Source organism: Balaenoptera borealis, assembly GCF_965194805.1.
Source record: "Balaenoptera borealis genome assembly, chromosome: 3".
In the NCBI taxonomy this organism is placed as follows: Eukaryota; Metazoa; Chordata; class Mammalia; order Artiodactyla; family Balaenopteridae; genus Balaenoptera; species Balaenoptera borealis.
Genome location: NC_138866.1, coordinates 176,407,107 through 176,429,613, shown reverse-complemented (window position 1 = coordinate 176,429,613; position 22,507 = coordinate 176,407,107). Strand labels below are relative to the sequence as shown.

Genomic DNA, 22,507 nt, shown 5'->3' with positions numbered 1-22,507 from the left:
TTACAACATTAGTTTTGAACCTAGGGTACTCCTTTCTTTCCTGATGTAGAAAGCAGATAAACGCAGAGTTGCTTTGGGTGGGAGAGGAAAATTCACACCCTGCACTCTCGGGGCCTGTAGGGCTTGCAGGAGCTCAGTTAGAAAATCGTCCTCATCTAGCGGATGTCTCAGCGTGGAGAAATACCACATGAATGAGGTGGAGTGGATGTCAGCTTGCTTGTCAAGAAATGAGAACATACTGAGAAGGGTCTTAGATAACTTTTGTCGGGAAAGATAAGCTACCGAATGGGCAAAGACAAATGCAGTCAAAACCTCATGGATAAAGTAATCATTCCCTTCTGTAACCGCCCCCGTTGACTTATTGAGCTCTCCATGGAGCTCAGGAAGGCCGGGTAACCTGTTCCCTGTCACTTGGTGGGGGGTCAGGAACTGGCATCCACAGCTTCCAATTCCTCTGCCCACCATACTGCTTGTCATCTGGTTTTTAAGTCCAGACGTGTTCATGGGGAGAGGAGCTGCGTCAGCTGTAACTCAGCAGTGGCAAAAGGGGACAGATGTCGACAGCAAGGGTACAGGCAGGAGAAAGAGAAATAAATGTTACTCTGTGCAAGTTCGTAACCCTCCTGAGCCTCAGTTTTCCCATCTGTAAAATGGGGTAATACTACTCACTGTTTGCAACTGTTGTGAGTACCAGAAATTATCCGTGTATGTATGTATATGCACCGTGTGCATCTGTACCCATATACATAATACTTGTGTATGTATGTATATATGTATGTTTATATAATGTATACACACAAGTCTGTTGACCTGTTTTTTAAAATTTTTTTTCTAAAAGAGTGTCATATTTCCTGGATTCTAAGGATGAACCGTAACAGTTGTTAAATATACACGTTTGTTAAATGTATTCTAACTAAAGAAATGTTAAGATAAGTGTGTCTTAGTACTTGGTACCTCTGTTGCCTGATGCTTAAGAGCTGCCGTGTGTTGGTGGCTGCTGGCAGTGGGGGTAGAGTGATGATTTGGGTTATTATTATTATTATTATTTTTTTGATGGATAGTTTCAGTCTTGCTGAAACCGAGAATTCCCCGTCACCGCCCACTGATGATTACACACACCCTGCTCGGTCTGGTATTTGAGGCTCCCTCTGCTCTGGCATTTACCTGCCCTCTGCCTGGACTGTCCTTCTCTCTCCCAACTTGATACCCTCGTTTGCAAGGCCCACGGCCTGTGCCATTCTCACCCTCTCTCTCTTCCTTTCTTGAAATTTGGTAGGTGATTTGTAAACCAGTCACTACAGACCAGTGCTGTCCCAAAGAAAGATGAGGTGAGCCACCTGTGTCATTTAAAATTTTCTAGTACAGATAGTTCCGTTAAAAAAAAAAAAATAGAATCAGGGGAATTGAATTCTAATATATTTTATTTAACCCAGTATATAAAAACTATAATTTCAATGCATAGTTAATGTAAAACATTGCTAACAAGACGTTGGTTTTTCTCGGTACTACGTGTTTAAAATCGAGTGTGTGCACTTGCAGCGCATGTCACTTTGGAATTGCCCCATCTCACATGCTCGGTAACCGCGTGTGGCTGGTGGTTCCCACGTGGACAGCCCTTGACCCTCCTTCTAACACGGAGTGGTGTCCTGGTGGAGAGAGAGGACTTGTAGGTGACGGAAGCTTCTTGTCAGCCCCAGGAGAGTGCTGGAGAGTCATGGTTCACATGCTCTGATGCTGGGTATCAAGAGAAATTAACTGCTTTACAAATCAAAACGAGTGAATTCCAGTTTAAGAGTCCCACATTACAAAACATTTAAAGCTAACTTTCAGCAACTCTTTTTAGTGTCTCTTTCAATAGTCCTATAGTTTATATGAAAATCTAAAAGAAAACAGTATTTCTTCCCTCTTTTCCAAAGTGAGTGGTAATACACTTGGAATTCCCAGTTGTTGGAATGATCAATTTGGGGAGCGGTCAATATGAGTTTAATTGTGGTTCTTGCCCTGTTTCCTCTTGAGTGCTATAGAACGTCGTTAGAGGGCATTTCTGCATACATGCATCGTTGAGATGAATTATCACACACTTTCTGATCACTGGTAATGGGTGTTCCATTGTCACGAATTTGTGAGACTTGCCATTCTGAAGCAAAGTCCTCCATTCCCTAACTGGATCTTCCACCAAGAGTTTCTGCTTTGCCATCTAGTGTACTAATAAAAAATCAGCCTGCCTTCACAGAGTGATCTTTCACTAAACTTGATTTTATTTTAGTGTTAGTCATAATGGATTGGGACTTGACACGGTGCTGGGGTAGTTGTGAAAGAAAGCTCACACGTAGTCCTCTCTGTGTGACTCGGGTGTGGTTTATTCTTACTCCGTTTGAAATTCTGAATCGAGAAGGTAAACATCTACCTGCTTCCTTTCGTACTTTATGGGATTTGTCCTTTGCTTTTGGCCATTGGGCTGCAAGGTTGAAATACTTCCTAAGGGCCAGAGGGCATCCTCTTGAGAGAGCTGAGTGTAGGAAAGCACTCCATTAGGCTTACCTGGTGAGAGGCCAGTCTGAATTTGAAGTGTTTGCATTACAGGTGATTTTTTAAAAAAAATGTAGCCTGCAGTAGCTAGTCTTGACTGTTTCTAAACTGATTTCAGGAAAAGGGAACTGTTTCTAATTAGCCCATCAGTTGTCTGTGTTATCTTTCTAAACGTTTAGAAACAATTTTTAATAAGTTGAAATACATCCCATAGGCTTGTTAAGCAAATGTTTCTCTCCCTGCTCATTAGGTTAGTAGAGGTGACATAAGTTTCCCATGAGTGGAGTGCATGGCATTTTTTTTTTTTTTTTTTTAAAGAAGGGAGTCATTATTTTTTAAAGTATTTGTTTATTTATTTATTTATGGCTGTGTTGGGTCTTCGTTTCTGTGCGAGGGCTTTCTCTAGCTGTGGCGAGCGGGGGCCACTCTTCATCGTGGTGCGCGGGCCTCTCACTATCGCGGCCTCTCTTGTTGCGGAGCACAGGCTCCAGACGCGCAGGCTCAGCAGTTGTGGCTCACGGGCCTAGTCGCTCCGCGTCATGTGGGATCTTCCCAGACCAGGGCTCGAACCCGTGTCCCCTGCATCGGCAGGCAGATTCTCAACCACTGCGCCACCAGGGAAGCCCGAATGCATGGCATTTTAAGGTTTCTTGAGAGCCACAGTGTTTATATACATGCTTGACTGGAATCAATGAATACTTGTTCAGCTTTGTCCTTTTCTTTCTTTCTTCTTTCCTTCCTTCCTTCCTTTCTCTCTCTTTCTTTCTCCCTTCCTTCCTTTCTTATTTTTGTCATTTTTGACTAAAATGTAGTATAATAGCATTTTTAAAAATTTTTATTTACTTATTTATTTTTGGCCGTGTTGGGTCTTCATTGCTGCGCGCAGGCTCTCTCTAGTTGCGGCGAGAGGGGGCTACTCTTCGTTGCGGTGCGCGGGCTTCTCATTGCGGTGGCTTCTCTTGTTGCGGAGCATGGGCTCTAGGCGCGCAGGCTTCAGTAGTTGTGGCATGTGGGCTCAGTAGTTGTGGCTCACGGGCTCTAGGGCGCAGGCTCAGTAGTTGTGGCGCACGGACTTAGTTGTTCTGCGGCATGTGGGATCTTCCCGGACCAGGGCTCGAACCCATGTCCCCTGCATTGGCAGGCGGATTCTTAACCACTGCGCCACCAGGGAAGCCCTATAATAACATTTTATATGTGTAAAATATTTTACAGATTTTCTGTTGGAAAAACAGAATGATGCCCAAAGATATACTCCTTAAGTAACTATGGAGAAGACAACCCAAGTTCCATTTGTGCTCTTCTCATCTTTACAGAAATTCTACATGGTGCCAGTCACATGATACAGTAACACAAAGGAAAATTTCTGTTCAAGGCATCATTAAAGTCTAAAAATTGTACCATCTTGAAGTTGAGTCTTTATGACTAACAAATTGTGTTCTCATTTTCTATCTTAAGCTAGTTTTGTTTCACGTTTATTTCAGTTATGCTTCTTGATAGGAAACACATTGCTTTGTTGGCGGTGAGCAGTGTTCCATAAGTGTCTTATGCAAAACCCCTCCTATTCAGAACACTGCAGGTACAAAATGACATGGCTCTTCCTGTTGACTTTTGGATGATGATGACCCCCATCTTTGCAGGCATCGGGATGGATACCTGTGTTATTCCTCTGAGGCACGGCGGTCTTTCCTTGGTTCAAACCACAGATTACATTTATCCCATCGTCGATGACCCTTACATGATGGTAAGTTTAACCGATGTGTTTTTACATCTGGAACTGCTTACTCGTTTGGTTTTGGGTGGTGGCTGGGGTTTTGTTATTCGTGTGTGGGTTTTTTTGTTTTCGTTCTACACAAACTGCTCTCATCCTACCCCTGCCCTGACTCCCGTGGTTGTGGATCTGCTCTGGTCGATCCCTTGCTCACACTTGGCACCGTGCATGAGGCAGGCAGTTAAGGTGGATGGGGGACGTCCCCTGCTGCTTTCGTACCTGCCTGTGTGTCTGTGCCGGAACACCTGTGGTCTGTTAAGCGTGTCTGTTGACTGATGTGTTTGTAGTTTTCTTCTTCATTTCCTTGTACTTTTCTTTCTTTGACATTTGTAAACGCCACGCTCCTGTGTCTCACCGTCCTCTGTAACAGGACTGATCCTAGATGTCTCTGTCCAGAAAGGAAGAGCTTAGCATCTCCGCACCGTTAAACCTGCCCGTTTATTCTCATTCTGGTCACTGCCCTCGCCGTGTCTTATTCCACCGTTCAGCGTGTGCATCTGCCTACTGATCACGCTCTGCTCAGACCCCCCCTCCTGCTCATCGCAGGGCTGCTGCCAGCAGCCCCTCCTCCTTCCCAGCTGGACCCTCCACCCTGGCAGCTGGGAGGGGCCGATGGAGAGATTGGCAACATCCTATCATTAGAAAGTGCCGGAGGCCCTTCCTTGTGCCAAGGGCACTGGGATCGAGCCGCACACGTAGGGCCTGAGGCCGGGAGGTCTGAAGGTGGGGAGGGTTGCTCACCTCTTTGGGTACCCGCGACAAGCACGCACACTTCCAGAAACCTGTTTCTCGCCTCTTCTCTGGCGCAGTGCTCCTGAGAGCCTGTGCACGCCACACGCCCGGTGTCCCACCTGTCCGGGGGCCCAGGTGGCTAGAACCAGAGTTCATCCTCTGCCAGCATCTCGAGCGCCCACACAGAAGGGGCAGCAGATCGCTGCAGCCCGAACCTGTGTTTGGCGCCTCCCAGCTGCTGACCCCGCTGCGCCTGTGACCTCGAGTGAGTCACAGGAGGTCATCAGGCTCCCTGCCGACCTGCCAGGAAGTCGTGAGACAACATAAGCGGGCAGTGGAACGGCCACTGGAAGTGATAGGAACTTGTGGTTTGATTACCCTTACGTCAGAAAGAAAAATTGGTCACTTTCTCCTTTACTGTCTGGAGAAAGGCAATTAAAAAAATTTTTTTAAATGTCTGTTGGCAGTAGAAAATCTTTATTATCACATTTCTGTTGAGTACTGTTTCAAAGTTCCTCAATAAAACCTTATAGTTTACTGGGAAATGCTTCTCTTTGTCTTTAGAAAACAATCTGCTTTCAGGCCTAGGTGTTGTTTATTTCTTCTGTCTTTTTGTTTCTCAACCAAGATGATTTTCCTGTTTATCTCGTACAAGAAGCTCCCAAAATTTCTCCATCTAAGTATATAAAACCCATCTTCTCTATAACCAATAAAGTTGACATTTTTAAGGATCTGTTCAGGATAAGTGGCTGTTTCCACGTTTTCTTTAGGACAGTTGTTTCCCAGCACTTTCACTTTGGCTCCTCTGAAACCAACCACTCCAGGCTTTTCCCCGACATCTCCCCGCTCCCTGTTCAGCACCTAAATAAACTGCAGACTTCTCCCTAAATTTTAGAATGGGAGAGAACCTGGAAACGATGTGTGCTGCCCGAGAAAGGAGAGGTGGTAACGGGAATGTCCGGGAGTGGGTCTGTGATGGAGGAAAGGCGGTGAGTCTGTGAAGCACGGAAGCCGAGGACCACGTCCTGGAAAGTCCCCTCCTGGGTGCCCCGGAAAGTCCCCCGTGGCGCCTGCTCACGTCTCCCCTCTCTTCCAGGGCAGGATAGCCTGTGCCAACGTCCTCAGCGACCTCTACGCCATGGGGGTCACAGAGTGCGACAATATGCTGATGCTCCTGGGAATCAGCAATAAGATGACCGACAGGGTAAGCAGGAGCCGGTCCGGCTGCATCCTCGGCCCCGGTTATGGTCCTGTCACTTGTCTGTGGCCTCCTTCCCCGCTGTGAAGTCAGGCTGTCCACGGCCCGTCCGCCCTCTGCTTGTTGGCAGCTGGCAGCGAATTAAAACAGGCTGGCCTATTCGTGTTTCCGTCCCCACCACCTGCTTCCGTTTCTCTCTCCTGGCGAACTGAAGCCAGCACTTTTGCGTGTGTGTTTGCTGTGGTGACGTTTAAGCCGCAGTGACAGCACCTCCGGGCCAGGCCTGGCAGCCCAGGGTGCGGCGCCGAGGCCAGGCACCCGCCTCTTCGGTCGCGGTTGGCTGGTGACGTAGACAGCGGTGGGGCTGGGGTGTCCCGTGCTTCCCGGGCTAACCCGCTAGCATCTGTGGCCTCGTCGCCTGACCTCTTCCTTGGCCCAGAGATGAATTCCTGTTTAGATTATTTTTGACAGGTAATTGGTTTCGTCCGCGCCAAACGTTTGCCCCGTGCATAGGACTGAGCATTCAGAAGGCCCTTCTCTGCCCTCACAGCGTGCTCTCGGGCCACTGCTGGTACACAGACACCTGGAGCGGGCGCGTGGGCACGCGTTAGCTGGTCACGGGATGGTTAAGGGCCGTTCAGAGAGCTGGCCCAGACACAGGGCAGCCCTGTGCGCCCAGCCTGTTCCGGTGTTTACTCCTCTGTCGTCTGGGCTACATTCATGTTGTGACCTAGAGCCTCTTCCAACTTTTGATAAAAGGGCTACAATGTGAACTGTTCCCTGCCCCTTCTGTAAACTCTCAGGGCTTCCTGTAAGGGCTTTATGATCTTTTTATAACTACAGGTGTAGACTCTCTTTTCTGGGTTTTGAACTGAATGATGTGACTTTTAATTTGTGTCCTTTTAAACCGTAGGAAAGGGATAAAGTGATGCCCCTAATTATACAGGGTTTTAAAGATGCAGCAGAGGAGGCCGGAACATCTGTAACCGGCGGCCAAACAGTGCTAAATCCCTGGATTGTTTTAGGAGGTGTGGCTACAACTGTCTGCCAGCCCAACGAATTTATCATGTAAGTTGATTTCGGTTTCATGTCCCCTGGCCAGGTTCTCTCTCTCTCTCTTTTTTTTTAAAATATATTTATTGAGATACTAATTCACATACCATAGAGTTCACTTACTTAAAGTGTTTATAAATTCAGTGGTCTTTGGTATAGTCACAGGGTTTTGCAACCCTCACTAGAGTCGACTTCACGACACTTTTATTGCCCCAGTGAGAAACTCCCATCCACCCCTTCGGCTGTCACACCCCACTGCCAGCCCCCATCTCCATCCCCCAGCTCCATCCCGGCTTCTTTCACTTCACAGAATATTTGCATAATTTTTTTAAGGTGCATCCATTTTGCAGCATGTATCAGTACCTCATCCCTGTTCATAAAAAAGTTTTAGATTTTTTTTACTGAAGTACAATTCATATAACAAAATTTCACATAACATGAAATTTAGCTTTTTAAAGTACGCAATTCATTGGTTTTTAGTATTCACGAAGTTGCGCAACCATCACCACTATCCAATTCCAGAACATTTCCGTCTCCCCAAGAAAGAAACCTTGTATCCACAGCAGCCACTCCCAACTCCCTCCTCCCCCATCCCCTGGAAGCCACAGATCTACTTTCTGTCTCATGGATTTGCCTGTTTTAGGCATTTCATATAAATGGAATCATGCAACATGTGATGTTTTATGTCTGGCTTCTTTCACTTCGCATGTTTTTAGGGTTCATCCATGTTGCATGTCTGTCACTACTTCATTCCTTTTTATGGGTGAATAACATTCCATTGTATGGACAGACCACAGTTTATTCATCCAGTCATAGGTCATGGACCTTTGAGTTATTTCCACCTGTGGTGAGTGATGCTGCTATAAACATTCGTGTGCAAGTTTTTTGTGTGGATATACATTCCAGTTCCCTGGGGTAGATACCTAAGAATTACTGGGTCATGTGGTAACTATTTAACTTGAACAAACTAAGGCAGCTCCCCACAGCCATGGATGGGACCCTGATGTCTCCACATCCTCACCAGGACTTGTTTTACTGTCTTTTTGGTAATAGCTGTCTTAGTGGGTATGAGGCGATATCTCACTGGGTTTTGATTTGCATTTCCCTGGTGGTCAATGCTATGAGCGTCTTTTCTTGTGCCCTCTGGCCATTTCTAGATCCTTGGAGAAGATTCTCTCTTAACACAAGTTGGCCCTTTTCGTGTTTGATGTCTTGTTAAGAAAAGCCACCTTGTCCTATTCTCAGAGGAAGCAAAAGCTCCATTTGTTTTATCTGATTTTCTGAGCCGGCACTGTGTTCAGAATTCCGGGGGTGTGAAAGGCCCTGTGGTGCAGAATCCCTCACCTGCCCTCAGTCATCAGTGTCCCTTCTTCAGGCAGACACTTTTACCAGTCTTGGATATTTTTAACCAAGTAACTCTTGACATTCAGATTATCTTCAGTTATGTTGACAATATACATAGTACTCCAGCGCATAGATCATCTTGCATGTGTGACTCTTGGTAAGAAATGTTTCAAAATGGAATTGCTGGGTCCAGTGCCTGTGCACCATAATTCTGATCGATGTCTTCAGTTTGCCCTTCATAGAGGCTCCACCAGCAATGGGTGAGAGTGCTGGGTTCCCCCATCCTAACTAGCACAGCCTGGTGACAGCCTCCTTGGTCTTTGCCTTACTCCTGTGAGTAAGGGTGAGTGTAATTTTCATGTATTCATGTCTTTGGTCCATTTTTTGACTGATGGGTGCATCCATGTTAAGGGTCTTGCCTTTTACCTACATCCAGGTTTTATTTTCCTATGTTTTATGTTGGTAGTTCTCAAACTTTCCACTTAGATGGGACAAGAGAACTTCCATCTGTCTCACCCATTCCAGCTTTCCCATAGAAAAGGAACCCAGCAGTAGCCAAAAAATGAGAGAGGAAAAAATAATAAAACAGGCTTCAATGAATTTTTTGTCAACAACATGTATGCTTACTTTGTAAAATAAGAAGGCAACTATGCAGGTGATTATATTTTGTAAAAGACTGCCCACAAACTTAAAAATAACCCAGCAATTTTATCATACTTTACTTGCTGATACAAATTTGTAGGTTGCACATAACCAGTGACACACAAGAGCACATCAGCTCTCAGGTACAGTTGAGTCAGAATTGAAAGACATTTATGTCTTAAGGTCCCATTTTTGGAAAAAGAGTTTCTGGTATATCCTCCCAGAATTAATATTTTTCAAAGCTAACAATGGATATAGATACTACAGGATGAGTCAAGGAGCTAGTTGTTGATTTTTAAGTCTGTGCCCCTGGCTTTTTAATCGACTTGTATGAATATTTGAGTTGTTCGCTGTCAGGGGACGGGATGGCTGTGTGGACAGCTCCTTGAACTTGGACAAGAAAGACATGAGTGCTAGACCCATGTCCTGGTCGTGAGGATACAAGTGAGATGGGAGTTTTGTCTGAGGGGGGACAGTCTTTCTGCTTTTAGGGCTGCCTTTTTTAGTATTTGCCTTCTGTCTTTAAGACAAGGACCAACCAGGGACCCTGTGTACCAAGTAGGAAACTTACTGGTCATAACTCTGAGTCTGAAACATTGATGCTGAAATCACCAAAACATTAGACCCACAGATTCTAGCCAAATCCCACATCCTGAGAAATCCCACCTGCATCTCTATCATATAAGTGATTGTAAAAAAAAGAAAGAGAGAGAGGAGAGAGAGAGAGAGAAAGGAAGGAAGGAAAGGGAGGGAGGAAGGAAGGAAAGAAAGAAAAAGAACAACAGTTTTTGTTCCAGAAGTCTTGTTGCCTCAGAACCCTGGTGGGTCTATGTTGAAAAGTACACGAGAGCATGGCTGAATCAGGGCCTGATGAGGCCTTTGAAGACTAAGCGATTTGCTTTTTTGGGACACTAATAAGTCACTGGCCTAAGTGTTGTCGAAGTCTGTGGCCTCCTCACTTTTCATTTAATGTTTTGTTCATCAGTCATCCTAGTAGTAAACGGCAAAGCTCTAATACATGGCATTAGTTGGCTTAAGTATAAGTGAGTGAGTGCAAACACACATGTGGTTTTACCAGCCTTTTCTTTCTCCTGTTTAACCGACGATGATGAACTTATCTCCTCAGTTGATTTGACAAGGACCTGCCTGTGCTCTCTTCTTCAGGCCGGATAACGCAGTGCCAGGCGACGTGCTCGTGCTGACCAAGCCCTTGGGGACACAGGTGGCTGTGGCCGTGCACCAGTGGCTGGACATTGTGAGTGACCTTCGCCTTCCGGTGTCAGCAGTGTGGTTTCTAAAATAAGCTCTTCTAGTTTTAGTACCAGGGAGTGTGCTGTCCATCTAGGCCTTCAGAAATCCTGGGAATTGTCCCTATTCTTTTATTAGATCCAGGTTTCATGTACTGAATGCTTGAAGTAGGTAAGCCCTTGCTCGGGGTTCAGAGATAATCCATAACGAGAATTTGGGGAACAGTGAGTGCGGTTTATCTGTTCATTTGGTGCTGAGATGGGTGTGTCTTTCATACTTAAACAACACTAAAAAATAATACAGAGGAGGCAGTTCCCTGGCAGTCCAGTGGTTAGGACTCCACACTTTCACTGCCGAGGGCCCAGGTTCAATCCCTGGTCGGGAACTAAGATCCCGCGAGCCGTGCGACGGGGCCAAGATAATAACAACACAGAGGAGAATGTGTGCAAGGTTTGATATTTGAGGTATAAATAAGGCCAGGCTTATTGACAGTTTAAATTATTTTAGTCATGAGTTTTTTGGTCATTTCTGGTTGCTTGTTTTGTCTTTTTAAGCTAATTAGTAACTCAGAACATTTTGATAAATAATTATGTCGTGGAGAAAGCATCTAGAATATGAAGATATTTATCCTGAGTCACTTTCCAAGTGAGCTATGATCAGTCGTTCTTCATTTAAGACTTTTCATTGCCATAACAACTCAAAAATTAATATGATTGTGGTATATTCTCACATATCTCAGTGCTTTTAATTTCTACAACTGTCATCTGAAACCATCAGTCCTGAGAAACAATTGAAAAAGAACAATTTTATGTTGTTCATCAACCAGGTATATCTTAGCTTGACAAACAGAGCAGAGAAAATCTCTTAAGGAGGCTGCATTCTTCAGTTATTTTTCCCTTCTCATCCAGTGAGGATGGGGAGATTTCCCATCGGGTGTGATCACCTGTGAGTCAGACCACAGGGCTTTTATAGGGCAGTAATCCAGAGGTGCTTTCCAATACGACTGCCCAGGTGAGGCACAGGGGGGTCCAGGAGGAGGGGCTCTGGGATCCTTCTGTTTGTCCCACCCCCAACTTGACACTGCCTTTGCTTTTTTTTAACCAGTTTCTTAAAGATGCTCAGAATTGAAAAAAGCAAGCTTCAAAGACAAAGTAACAGCACAATACACTTTCATAAAGGTCAGAAGCAACCCAAGAGTATTGTTTGGGCATCTATACGTACGAGGATACTATTTTTTGAAAGGCAGGGAAATGACAAGTATAAAATTCAGAACCATTGTTACCTCTGGGGGAGAGATGGGGGCAGGGGGATAAGGGAGGGACGCAGAGATAGACTTCAGTTACTGTGTTGGGCAGTAGATATTGGGTATCACCAAGAAAGGAACGAATGCACGAAGCTGGCTATTAAAATGGACCGTGATGACTGTGTGTCAGGAACTCAGCATGGTGGTGCCAGATCCTCTGAAAATCAGACCGAGCAAGAAGGCGGAAGACGGCCGTCTTTCAGAGGATGTGCGTTGTGGTCACCCATGCCGTCCTCATAGCTGATACAGTTGAAGTTGTTTCCCGTTCGTTTGTCCCTCAAGAGGACTTGATCCCAGAATTCAGGGAAAGTCAGTAAGAGTATAAATTACATGAAAAATGAAAGCCATCCGCTTACTAGCGGAGATGGAGAAGAGAACCCAAGGACATTCAAAACTGTCTTGCTGGTTTCATGTTTCTAGTACACTGCAGCGTTTGACTACAGAGGTGTGGCTGAGGACAGAGAAGATGCCGGATGATATGTCTAATGGACACCTAAAGCAGTAGTCACGGGGGGAAGAGCTAGAAAACTTAATATTGTGTGCCGAATTAGGGAAGCAGAACTCCCCAGAAGGTGGCTAAGGAAAAAAGACGCTCTTCCAGTGGTTAGAAACAGAGACTGATCATGCTTTTTCTCTCTTTGCTCCCTCGCCTGTGTTCCTGTCATTAGCCTGAGAAGTGGAATAAAATCAAGCTGGTGGTCACCCAGGAGGATGTGGAGCTGGCGTACCAGGAGGCGATGATGAACATGGCCAGGCTCAACAGGACAGGTGCGGCCAGGGCTCGCCTCGCAGGGGTTGGCCAGCTTTCTGAGCAGGGCCAGGGCGGGAGACACTTTAGGCTTTGTGGGCCACAGTCAGTCTCAGTTGCATTGATTTTCTTTTCCCCCCATGACTCTTTTAACACGTTTTTTAAAAAAAAAACAGAAAACAAAAAACCAAAATACATTTTTAGCTGGAGGAACTGGCCATGGGCCAGGTTGGGCCAGTGACTGCAGAGCCCCCTCTGTCGGTGCCTGGAGCACCGGTGGGACTCCAGCTACGTCACACATTCTTGACAGAAGCGTGGGGTAAATGTGACTCACCTTAGAGGAGGTAAATGGCTGGCCACTGGCCTGAACGGTGCGCTAGGTCAGGTGGTGAGGCCATGAGCGTTTGTCCCCAGCCACTCCTCTCTGACCTGTGCGTCTGGAGTTCTCCAGGGCACTGCGCCTGTGCCAGCGTCTGTGTCCCCTCTGGCTTAGGATCGCTCACCGTGGGGGCAGTGCCAGGCACCGGGGAGAAGCAGAGAAGTATGGATGAAGTCATCAGTTCACTTTCTGAATCTATGAAATGGAGAGCTGAGGTCACATTTCCTCTCTGTTGCTTCAAATTCTACATTCCTGTGATGATGGGCAGCATTGAATTCCTCTGCACCCCAATACAAATAGAAGAGAAATTTATACAGCATGTTTTCAGAAATACTTGACTTACTTGTTAATTTAAAGTGTTAACCTTGTCATATTTTTAATTCCCAGATTTGTGTATATGAATGAGTAATGACACTCATGCCATAATTTTTTCTTGACATTTCATTTCTAGTTCTAGATTCTTAATACTGATTAGAAAGTAATAATAATAATAGTGGTTACCATTGATTTGGTAGTTATTATGTACCAGGAACCTGACATATTTTCTCATTTAATTCTTCTGACTACCTTATCAAGGTAGCTACTGTTATTCTCATTTCACAGGGAGGCCAAGTAACTTGCTCAAGGTCACACAGCTAATCGATGGGACCTAGGATTTGAAGCCAGATACGCTTTTAATGCTTTGAAACTACTGCTTATAATGCCTTTAAGTGTTATATTCTATCCTTTTCTTAATGATTTAGTAAGAAATCAAGGCCATCTCCGCAGTCTTTGTGCACAGTAATTGAACCAGTACTTTTGTACTATGCTAAGAATCTTAAAAGCAGTTTAAAATAAAACAGGAAAGTTCAGGAAAGGGCCAGAATTCATCTTCTGGGAAGCAGCAAGGCTTGCCAAGGGACTCACTTGATGCCGTTTAAGCATCTTACAGTTGATTTTTATTAGCGTTCATACCTGTATAGAAAGCACCAGGTATATTTTATAATTAAGAAGGAAGCCCTTCTTGGGTGTCTTTGAAGTCCTAACCTCTGACCAGCCAGAGGAACCCTTTCTGGAAAAGCATCTGTGTGGGTCGCTCTGTACAGAGGATTTGGAAGCAAACCAGCATTTAGAATGTGAGCTCCAGGAGGGCAGGGAGCTCTGTTTTGTTCACTGCAGTGTCCACAGCACTTAGAAGAGTGAAGGACACACCACAGGGGTCATTAAATCTGGATGAATGAGTGAACTCTGCTAGCCCTTCTTTTTGGTACTCCATGGACATCTTTTTAACAATCCTGTGAATTGGATCCTGTTTTTCCTCCTTTGGCTGAAAAGATACACATGTGAGAAATACACACAGGTCTATTCTCAAACCCAAATCTGTCCAACTTTATAAAGGCCACTGTTTCTCCAACTTGTTCCATCTACATAAGCCTATGATAGAAATTGGTACAGTTTTATTCTGGAAATACCAGTTCTCTTCCTCATCATTAATTGCATGTTGTATTTAAGGACCTGGGTTTGGGTTGTGTGGCATCCTATTTTGGAACTTTGAAGATACCTGAAGACAAAGTTCTAGATGAAGTTCAAAAATCTTACCCTAAAAAAAGTCCCTGTTTATTTAGTTACTCAGGGTTCCCTGAGCCAGCAGTCAGAAATCTCATCCCTCCCATTCTACAACTTCCCCCAAATGACTCTGAACCCAATATATGTAATACTTAAGCCATGAAGTCTTCAATTCTCTAAAAAGAAGAAATTTGACTGTTGAACAGGGGATCTCAAAAGATCTTCTCCGAAACTCTGATTTTGAAGTCACTTTAAAGTGTGAAAAGAGGGCTTCCCTGGTGGCGCAGTGGTTAAGAACCCACCTGCCAATGCAGGGGACACGGGTTTGAGCCCTGGTCCGGGAAGATCCCACATGCTGCGGAGCAACTAAGCCTATGTGCCACAACTACTGAGCCTGTACTCTTGAGCCCACGAGCCACAACTACTGAGCCCGTGCACCACAACTACTGAGCCTGAACTCTAGAGCCCACAAGTCACAACTCCTGAGCCCGTGTGCCACAACTGCTGAAGCCTGCGCACCTAGAGCCCGTGCTCCACAACAAGAGACGCCACCACAATGAGAAGCCCAGGCACAGTAACAAAGACCCAACACAACCAAAAATAAATAATAAATTAATTAATTAATTTTAAAAAATAAAATAAAATATGAAAAGAGATTTTTTTCCAACATCTGCCTTTCCCACCTTCTTTATTAAAATTTTTTATTAGATAGTTGATACAAAAGTTATTTTATAAAATATGTGCAGGGTTTAAGGAACAGCAGTACAGTACCCATGTGTCCACCATCTCATGTGAGAAAGAGAACATGGCCTTACAAGCCCAGAGGGGCCCCTCCCACACCCAGCTCGGGAAAAGGGGTGACGCTGTTCTGAATCTAATGTTTATTCTCACGTGTTTTAAACTGTTTTTGCCACATAGCCTTGTACCCTTAAGCAATAAGTTAGTTTTGCATTTTTTGCTTTATTAAATCATACCTGTGTCTGTTATTTTATTTTTGCTGTTTTGTACACTGTTTAATATTCCTGAGTGTCATCCCTGGGGTGTGTAGCTGTATTTCATTGTCTTCACCGCTGTATAATCCTCCACTCCATGACTGACTGCTGCTGAGAACTTCTGGTGCACATGTGTAAGAAAGAGGGCAGTACTGCCTCAGCTTTTCTAGAAGGTGCTAAATGATGCCCAGAGTGGTGGCATACCACAGTTTTTGAGAGTATGCTACATTTTAAAGATTTCTTTAATATGTTTTCTCTTCCTGTTTATTTTCTATAGTTTTTCTACTGTAAAAAAAATCATATGCTAACTATAGAAAAGTTTTCAGAAAATGAAAAAAGGGAGAGAAAAAACATTGTTCATAATCCCACCAGCCAAAAACAGCTTCTGTTAATATTTTTATGTATTTTTCCAGGATTTTTTCCTTTGGTTGGTTTGTGGTTTACTGTTGTCTTATTGTTGATGTTGTAAACTAATGGTTAGCGTACATTTTACTTATATTTGGAATTTGCTTTTATTCATTTAATATCACTAAATTCTTTTTTCCATATTATATAATCCTAGTACACATAATGTTTAATGGCCAGATGTTCTACCAGAGCGATATACCATAACTAAATTACTTTTTGCCTACTTTTGAACAATTTATTTTGAGATCAAATTTTTTTATAATTTTTTTTTCCTGCACTCCAGGAGTATTTCTTTGGCAATATTCAACATTAAGTTGAATTGTAGTTATTTAATTGTGTGTTCTCAGATGTTCTCATCACTTACAACCAAGGCTTTTCATTCGTACTTCTCTTCCTGTGCCGTTCAAAATGTCTAAGGAGTCTTTTTCCATTTTTGGTCCTTCAAATTAAGTAGTTTAACAATAAGAAAGTAATTTGTAATGGATTTATTTTTACCCATGTGGCTTATTAGTTTGTTTATAATTTGAGCATTTAAGATTCCCCATCCTTAAGTTGTAGACATTGTTGGTAGGGATACAGTATGGCAGAACACTTATGCAGGAGTGTTTGGTCATATCTAGCAAAATTCTGTGTACGTTTATTTTGACCCAGAAGTCCCACTTCTATGCGTCTGTCCCAGAGCTACAGTGGCCAAAGTATGAAATGACTTGTGTACAAGGCTACTCATTGAAGCACTGTTTATAACTGCAAAAGAAGGAAACAATCCAAATGTCCATCACTAGGTGACTGATTAGATTATCTCACCTCCATGCACAGAGGAATACTATACAGCTATAAAAAGGAACAAGAAAGCTTTATTACTAGGGAGCTATCTCTAGGATATGGCCAGATGAAAAAAGCAAAGGACAGAGCATGTATGTAGTATGCTACAGTTTGTATGTTCATAAATGAATATGAAGTAATAATATGTATTTTATACTTTCAAAAAACAATGGAAAAAGTAAATCATTAATAAAAATTGTTACATATAAGAGGGAATAGGGAGGAAGCAGACCCTCTCTGAACATGCTTTGTTTTGTAAGTTTGACTTGGAAATAAATGTTTTCTATAGTTTCCTATACTTAAAAGTTAAATTACAAGAGCATATTTTACAAATCCGAACCAAATTTTTTTAAGGTCGTTCAACATATTTCTAAGTTAGTGGCAAAATCACATGAAGAATTATTTCAGATCACTTTGAGCCTGGTAGTTTCAGGGCACATCTCAGAACAAAAATCCACAAAAATATTTCATTGTCATCAGTGGGTTTGTGTTTGTGAGAATGTTGGTATAGTAAGATAAAGCGAATAAGTTAATGTAGTTAGGAACAAAGATTTTAAGAATAAGAGAGAAGTAATAAGATCAAAGAAGCTAAGTGAAATCTGTGATCTTTAATTCGGAATTTAACAGTGTGAACTCAGGATTTTTTTTTCTATAAAAATGTTTATTTCCGTGCCTATTGAAAAGGCCTAGAAGTAGTGATAACCAGCAGGCCTGAGGTCCTAGTGCCCAGATTCTGTTCGGAAAGTTAATGTTTTCCACTAAAAAGTGCCAGGACTCCCTGGGGAAATGGCAGATTCCAGTTCTGGGACAGGAAGTACAGAAGCTAAGCCTGGACTTCCTGTGCCTGAAAGTGGTGGCACTGTCAACGACTAGTGGGGTCGTGTCACTTCCCCACAGCTTGAAGGGGCTCCCGCCCGTCACAGGGGAGAGGGGGGTGCAGTTTGAGTATCAAAGACAAGAGTGACCATATCAAGTATCTAAACAAATGGTAATTAAAACTTTTTTGGTCACCTTTGGAAGTTGCTAGGGCACCAACTTGTTCTGAAATAAAAGGAATCAACCCCCTATTTTACCTGTTTTATATGGAGTGTATTTCAAGGAAACCATATTTTCTAAAAAATTCTTTATAGACATCACATCTAATAAACACAGGAAAAATGATGGAATTACAAAGTTGCCATTTTTGCTGCTCCCTTGACTTAATGAACCTCAACAGCAAACATCAGTGGCTGCTAAAACCTTTTGGTGAAATGTTCTCGTTGAGATAGTCCCCACCCCCATGAAGTATTTTTGCCAGCAAAAAATGAACCTGAGTCTCTTGGAGCCTTGGTCCTAAACACCAGTACAGGAAGTCGGGAAGATGGTAGAACATGTCAGCATCGGGGAAGATCACCACATCCATAATGCAGGAGATGCTACAGAAAAAAATGGCTCAGTTTCCACAAATAAATGACATGGGGGGAAAAGGAGGGGAAACTTAAAAATTAAGAAGTTTAAGAGAGAACAATCAAATGTAGTGTTCATTTTGTTGGTGTGATAATGACACTGTGGCTGTATTACAGTTTTTTAATCTTTTAGATGCACACATGGAAATACTGTATTTATAGGCGAAATGATATGATTGGGGTTGGCTTTAAGGTTGCCCATGCCCCGGACCCTCCACATCCCCCAACAAGTGGGCAGGAGTAGATGAGGCCCCAGAAGAAAGGTGGTGATGGTTGAAGCTGGGTATTGTTGGGTACCTGGGAGTTCGTTGTGGGTTGCTACTCTCTCTACTTTGTGTTTCGTTGAAATTTCCGTAGTAAAAATTAGCAACAGTAATTCCCCATACAGGGAAGAAGTGGTAATCAGTACCTCAAAAATTGAATCCCTCTTATTGACTGTAGGATTCAGTGGGTCCTCTTGTCTACTGTGGTCCTCAAAGCTTGTCTAGGATGGCACTGGGAAGAGCTGAAGTGCAGGTCTTGGCTTTGTTAAATGTCATCGGCTGCCCCACTGCACCAGGTGCAGGTGTGTTAATAGGATGGCCCATCCTAGTTGCTTATCTAGCACCATGGCCTAGAAGGGTCGATTCTCCTCTCTGCATGTGTCGTTGAGATTGCACCCAACTAAAAGAGATCTCGGTCTAAAGGGAGGAAATGCACCCCAAAAAGGCATTCACCCCAGAGTACTTCTGTAAACACAGGGCATATTTCATTCCAAAATTAGCCTTTCTGTTACTCTCCCCCCTAAAATGAAATACTTAGGTGTGACTCTAAAATAAATATGTACAAGCTCTATATGAGGAAAACTACAAAACTGGTGAAAAAAATTAAAGATGTAAATAAATGGAGGTATTCCACACGCATGGATAGGAGGACTCAACAGTATCAAGATGTCAGTTCTTCCCAACTATAGGAGCGATGCAACCCCAACTAAAATTCTAGCAAGTTATTTTGTGAATATCAACAAACTCATTCTGAAGTTTATATGGAGAAGCAGCGGACCCAGAACAGCCAACACAGTGGTGAAGAAGAGCAGGTTGGAGGACTGACACTTCCCACCTTCAAGACTTCATATAAAGCTGCAGACATCAAGACAGTATGGTGTTGGTGAAAAAAGAGACAGATAGATCAATGGAACGGAAGAGAGAGCCCAGAAATAGGCCCGCATAAGTATAGTTGAACTGCTCTTTGACAAAGGAGCAAAGGTAATTTAATGGAGAAAGGATAATCTTTTCAACGAATGGTGCTGGAAAAACTACACATCCACAGGCAAAAAACAAATCTAGACACAGGTCTTAAACCCTTCATAAAAATTAACTCAAAATGGATTGTAGACCTAAATGTAAAGTACAAGACTGTCAAACTCCTAAAAGATAACATAGAAGAAAACTTAGGTGACCTTGAATTTGGTGATGACTCTACTGAGAGGACACCAGAAGCAGTATCCATAAAAGAAAACATTGGCAAGTTGGGCTCATTAATATAAAAACTTCTCGGTGAGAGAGAGAGAGAGGATGAAAAGGCAAGCCACAGACTAGGAGGAAACCTAAATCTTCACAAAACACGTCTGATGAAGGACTGACTGATAATCCAGAATATACAAAGAACTCTCAAGACCCAACAATAAGAAAATCCAATTAAAAAACGGGCAAAAGATCTGAACAGACACCTCACCAAAGAAGGTACACAGATGGCAAATAATCATATGAAAAGATGCTCCACATCATATGTCACTAGGGAATTACAAATTAAAACGACAAGATACTACTCCACGTCTACCAGAATGGCTGAAATCCAGAACACCAAATGCTGGTGAATATGTGGAACAATAACTCATTGATTGCTGGTGGGAATGCAAAATGGTACAGCCACTTTGGAAGAGAGGTGGGCAGTTTCTTACAAAACTAAATCTAATATGATCTAGCAATTGTGCTCCTTGGTATTTACCCAAATGAATTGAAAACTTCTATCTACCCAAAAACCTGCACACGGATATTTGTCGCAGTTTTATTTATAATTGCCAAAACTTGGAAGCAACCAACAAGTCCTTCAGTAGGTGGTGAACAGATAAATAAACTGGTCCATCCAGACAGTGGTATTGTTCAGTGCTAAAAAGAAGTGAGCTATCAAGCCATGAGAAGATACGGAGAAACCTAAAGTACACATTACTAAGTGAAAGAAATCAATCCGAAAAGACCAAATATTGTGTGATTCCAACTCTCTGACATTCTGGAAAAGGCAAAACTATGGAGACAGTAAAAAGATCCGTGGTTTCCAGGGGTTGGAGGAATGGGTGAAAAGGTGGAACACGGAATTTCTAGGGAAGTGAAAATACTATGTATGATACTCTAATGATGGATACACGTGATCACACATTTGCCGACACCCATAGACTGTACAACATCAAGAGTGAACCCCAGTGTAAACTGAACTGGAGTTAGTAATAACGTATCAATACCGATTCATCACAGCACCACGCTGATGCTGGGTGTAATGCAGGAGAAATGGGGTTGGGGGGGACCGTACGGCAACTTCCTGCACTTCTGCTCAATTTTCTCTAACCCTAAGACTACTCCATAAAATAAAGTGTATTACTTTTTTACATTAAAACATAAAAAAGAGATTAACCTTTTAGACATCAGGAAAGTACCTTGAATTTAGGTCAGACAGTCTTAAAAGATCTTGTTCTTTGATTTTAGGAGAGTTTAGACAGGTTTACCTTTTGTTGAGATAGCATTTCCTCTCTACAGATATTTTAGTTTACTGGGAATTTACTGTTGGTTGAAGCTGCTGTTCTGAGTGGTTCAAATTGAACTAGGAAACCAACTTTCAGAATTGCACCCCAGGTTGTGTTGATTTCACTTTCATCGTATGCTATCTCCGACCAATTAGTAGGAGTTTTGAGATCAAAGCATAGGTAAGATCTTGAGTTGAGGAAGGGTGTTTTCTCGGGGTCTCCATTCATGACACCAGATGATAAAGGCTCCTCTGTCCTCTGGCAGCGGCGGGACTCATGCACACGTTCAACGCCCACGCGGCCACTGACATCACGGGCTTCGGGATCCTGGGCCACGCGCAGAACCTGGCCAAGCAGCAGAGGAATGAGGTGTCCTTTGTGATTCACAACCTCCCAGTCCTGGCCAAGATGGCAGCCGTGAGCAAGGCCTGCGGGAACATGTTTGGCCTCATGCACGGGACCTGCCCAGAGACATCAGGTACCACCAGGGCCCCAGGCTGGGTTGACGGTTAAGCAGGGAGGCCAGTGGGACGTCCCCGAGGAGGAGGAAACCAGGTCCAGGAGCTGGACACCCCCCAACCCCATATGAGGTTTTGGCTGCAAGGCTTCTCAGCCCCCTGCAGCGTCTCCCTGCCTGTGATGCCGTCCTGCCTGTGATGAGCAGTGTCATTTTCAGTCCAGAGTTTGTGTGTTTGGTGATGGGATGGGAGGGAGGGAGGGCGGATATGGGGAAAATAGGTCATCATTCAGTTTCCATTGACAACTCAGCATTTTAAATAATCCATGTATCCATAGGTTACATTGAAGAGGCTGTATTTGCAAAAAAAAGTCTAAAATTGCTGTTTTGAGATGAAATAGTATACTATGTCTCCAAAGTACCATTTTTTTTTGTCCCTTTTTTTTTTTCTCTCTCTCTTTACCTGGATCTCTGTTTCATCTTTTCAGTTCCCCCGCCCCCCTCTTTTCTCCCCCTAGTTTCTTTTACTTCTTATTTTATTTTTTCTATAACTCAGTAGTTTCCCTACCCTGGTAAAACAATTGAATCATCTGGGCATTAAGAAAAATACCCATGCCTAAGACTGGACCCCTAGGAAACCTAATTAAGTCAGTCTGGGGTGGGCCTGGTCATGAGAAATTCTGACGCCCAGAGGCCAAGACCACAAAGCCCCACCCACGCACAAGCCCTGTAGGGGGGCCTGGGGTCTCTGGTGGGCCTCTCATGGCAGTAGAGAGGACCCTGCCACTTCCTGGCCTCGAAAGAGATATGAAATCCATTTCCTAGAAATAAGCTCCAGGAGGGCAACTGAAGTGCTAGTAGAAGGGCTCCTGCCGGCTGGAGGGCATGGAATCAGCTGGAATAAACTGACGAATATTCGCAACTAAGGCAGCGTGTCTCTGTTCAAATATGGGACGGTTTCCCTTTTCTGTAAAAGTGTAGTATATATTTTTTCCTGATTCGTGTTTCTTCTACTTACAAGTGTATGAAATGTTCTGGCCTAGCTACTCAAGTACCAATGAAGATTTCTTTTCATATATCTTATATTTTTTCTATTTTGAAGATAATGACAGAGCCAG

The 22,507-nt window shown here is 43.5% G+C and overlaps 2 protein-coding genes across 7 annotated transcripts in view; one reads left to right on the top strand and one right to left on the bottom strand.

Moving 5' to 3' along the window:
• The window catches only part of SEPHS1 (selenophosphate synthetase 1), a 40,668-nt gene that overhangs the window by 4,126 nt on the left and 14,035 nt on the right, over window positions 1-22,507 (top strand). For 4 of the 6 annotated variants that reach the window (XM_082385464.1, XM_082385467.1, XM_082385465.1 and 1 more), the window contains exons 3-8: window positions 4,167-4,270; window positions 6,126-6,233; window positions 7,141-7,295; window positions 10,431-10,521; window positions 12,486-12,585; window positions 21,198-21,410. In XM_082385464.1, the coding sequence (XP_082241590.1) occupies window positions 4,167-4,270; window positions 6,126-6,233; window positions 7,141-7,295; window positions 10,431-10,521; window positions 12,486-12,585; window positions 21,198-21,410 (771 nt within the window). Of the gene's footprint in view, window positions 1-4,095; window positions 4,271-6,125; window positions 6,234-7,140; window positions 7,296-10,430; window positions 10,522-12,485; window positions 12,586-21,197; window positions 21,411-22,507 lie in introns of all 6 variants that reach the window. The other 2 variants (XM_082385468.1, XM_082385469.1) reach the window with 2 other exon arrangements.
• The window catches only part of MCM10 (minichromosome maintenance 10 replication initiation factor), a 131,706-nt gene continuing 121,795 nt past the window's right edge, over window positions 12,597-22,507 (bottom strand). The window contains exon 21 of the mRNA XM_082385384.1: window positions 12,597-13,224. The gene's annotated coding sequence lies outside the window, so the exon portion shown is untranslated. The remainder of the gene's footprint in view (window positions 13,225-22,507) is intronic.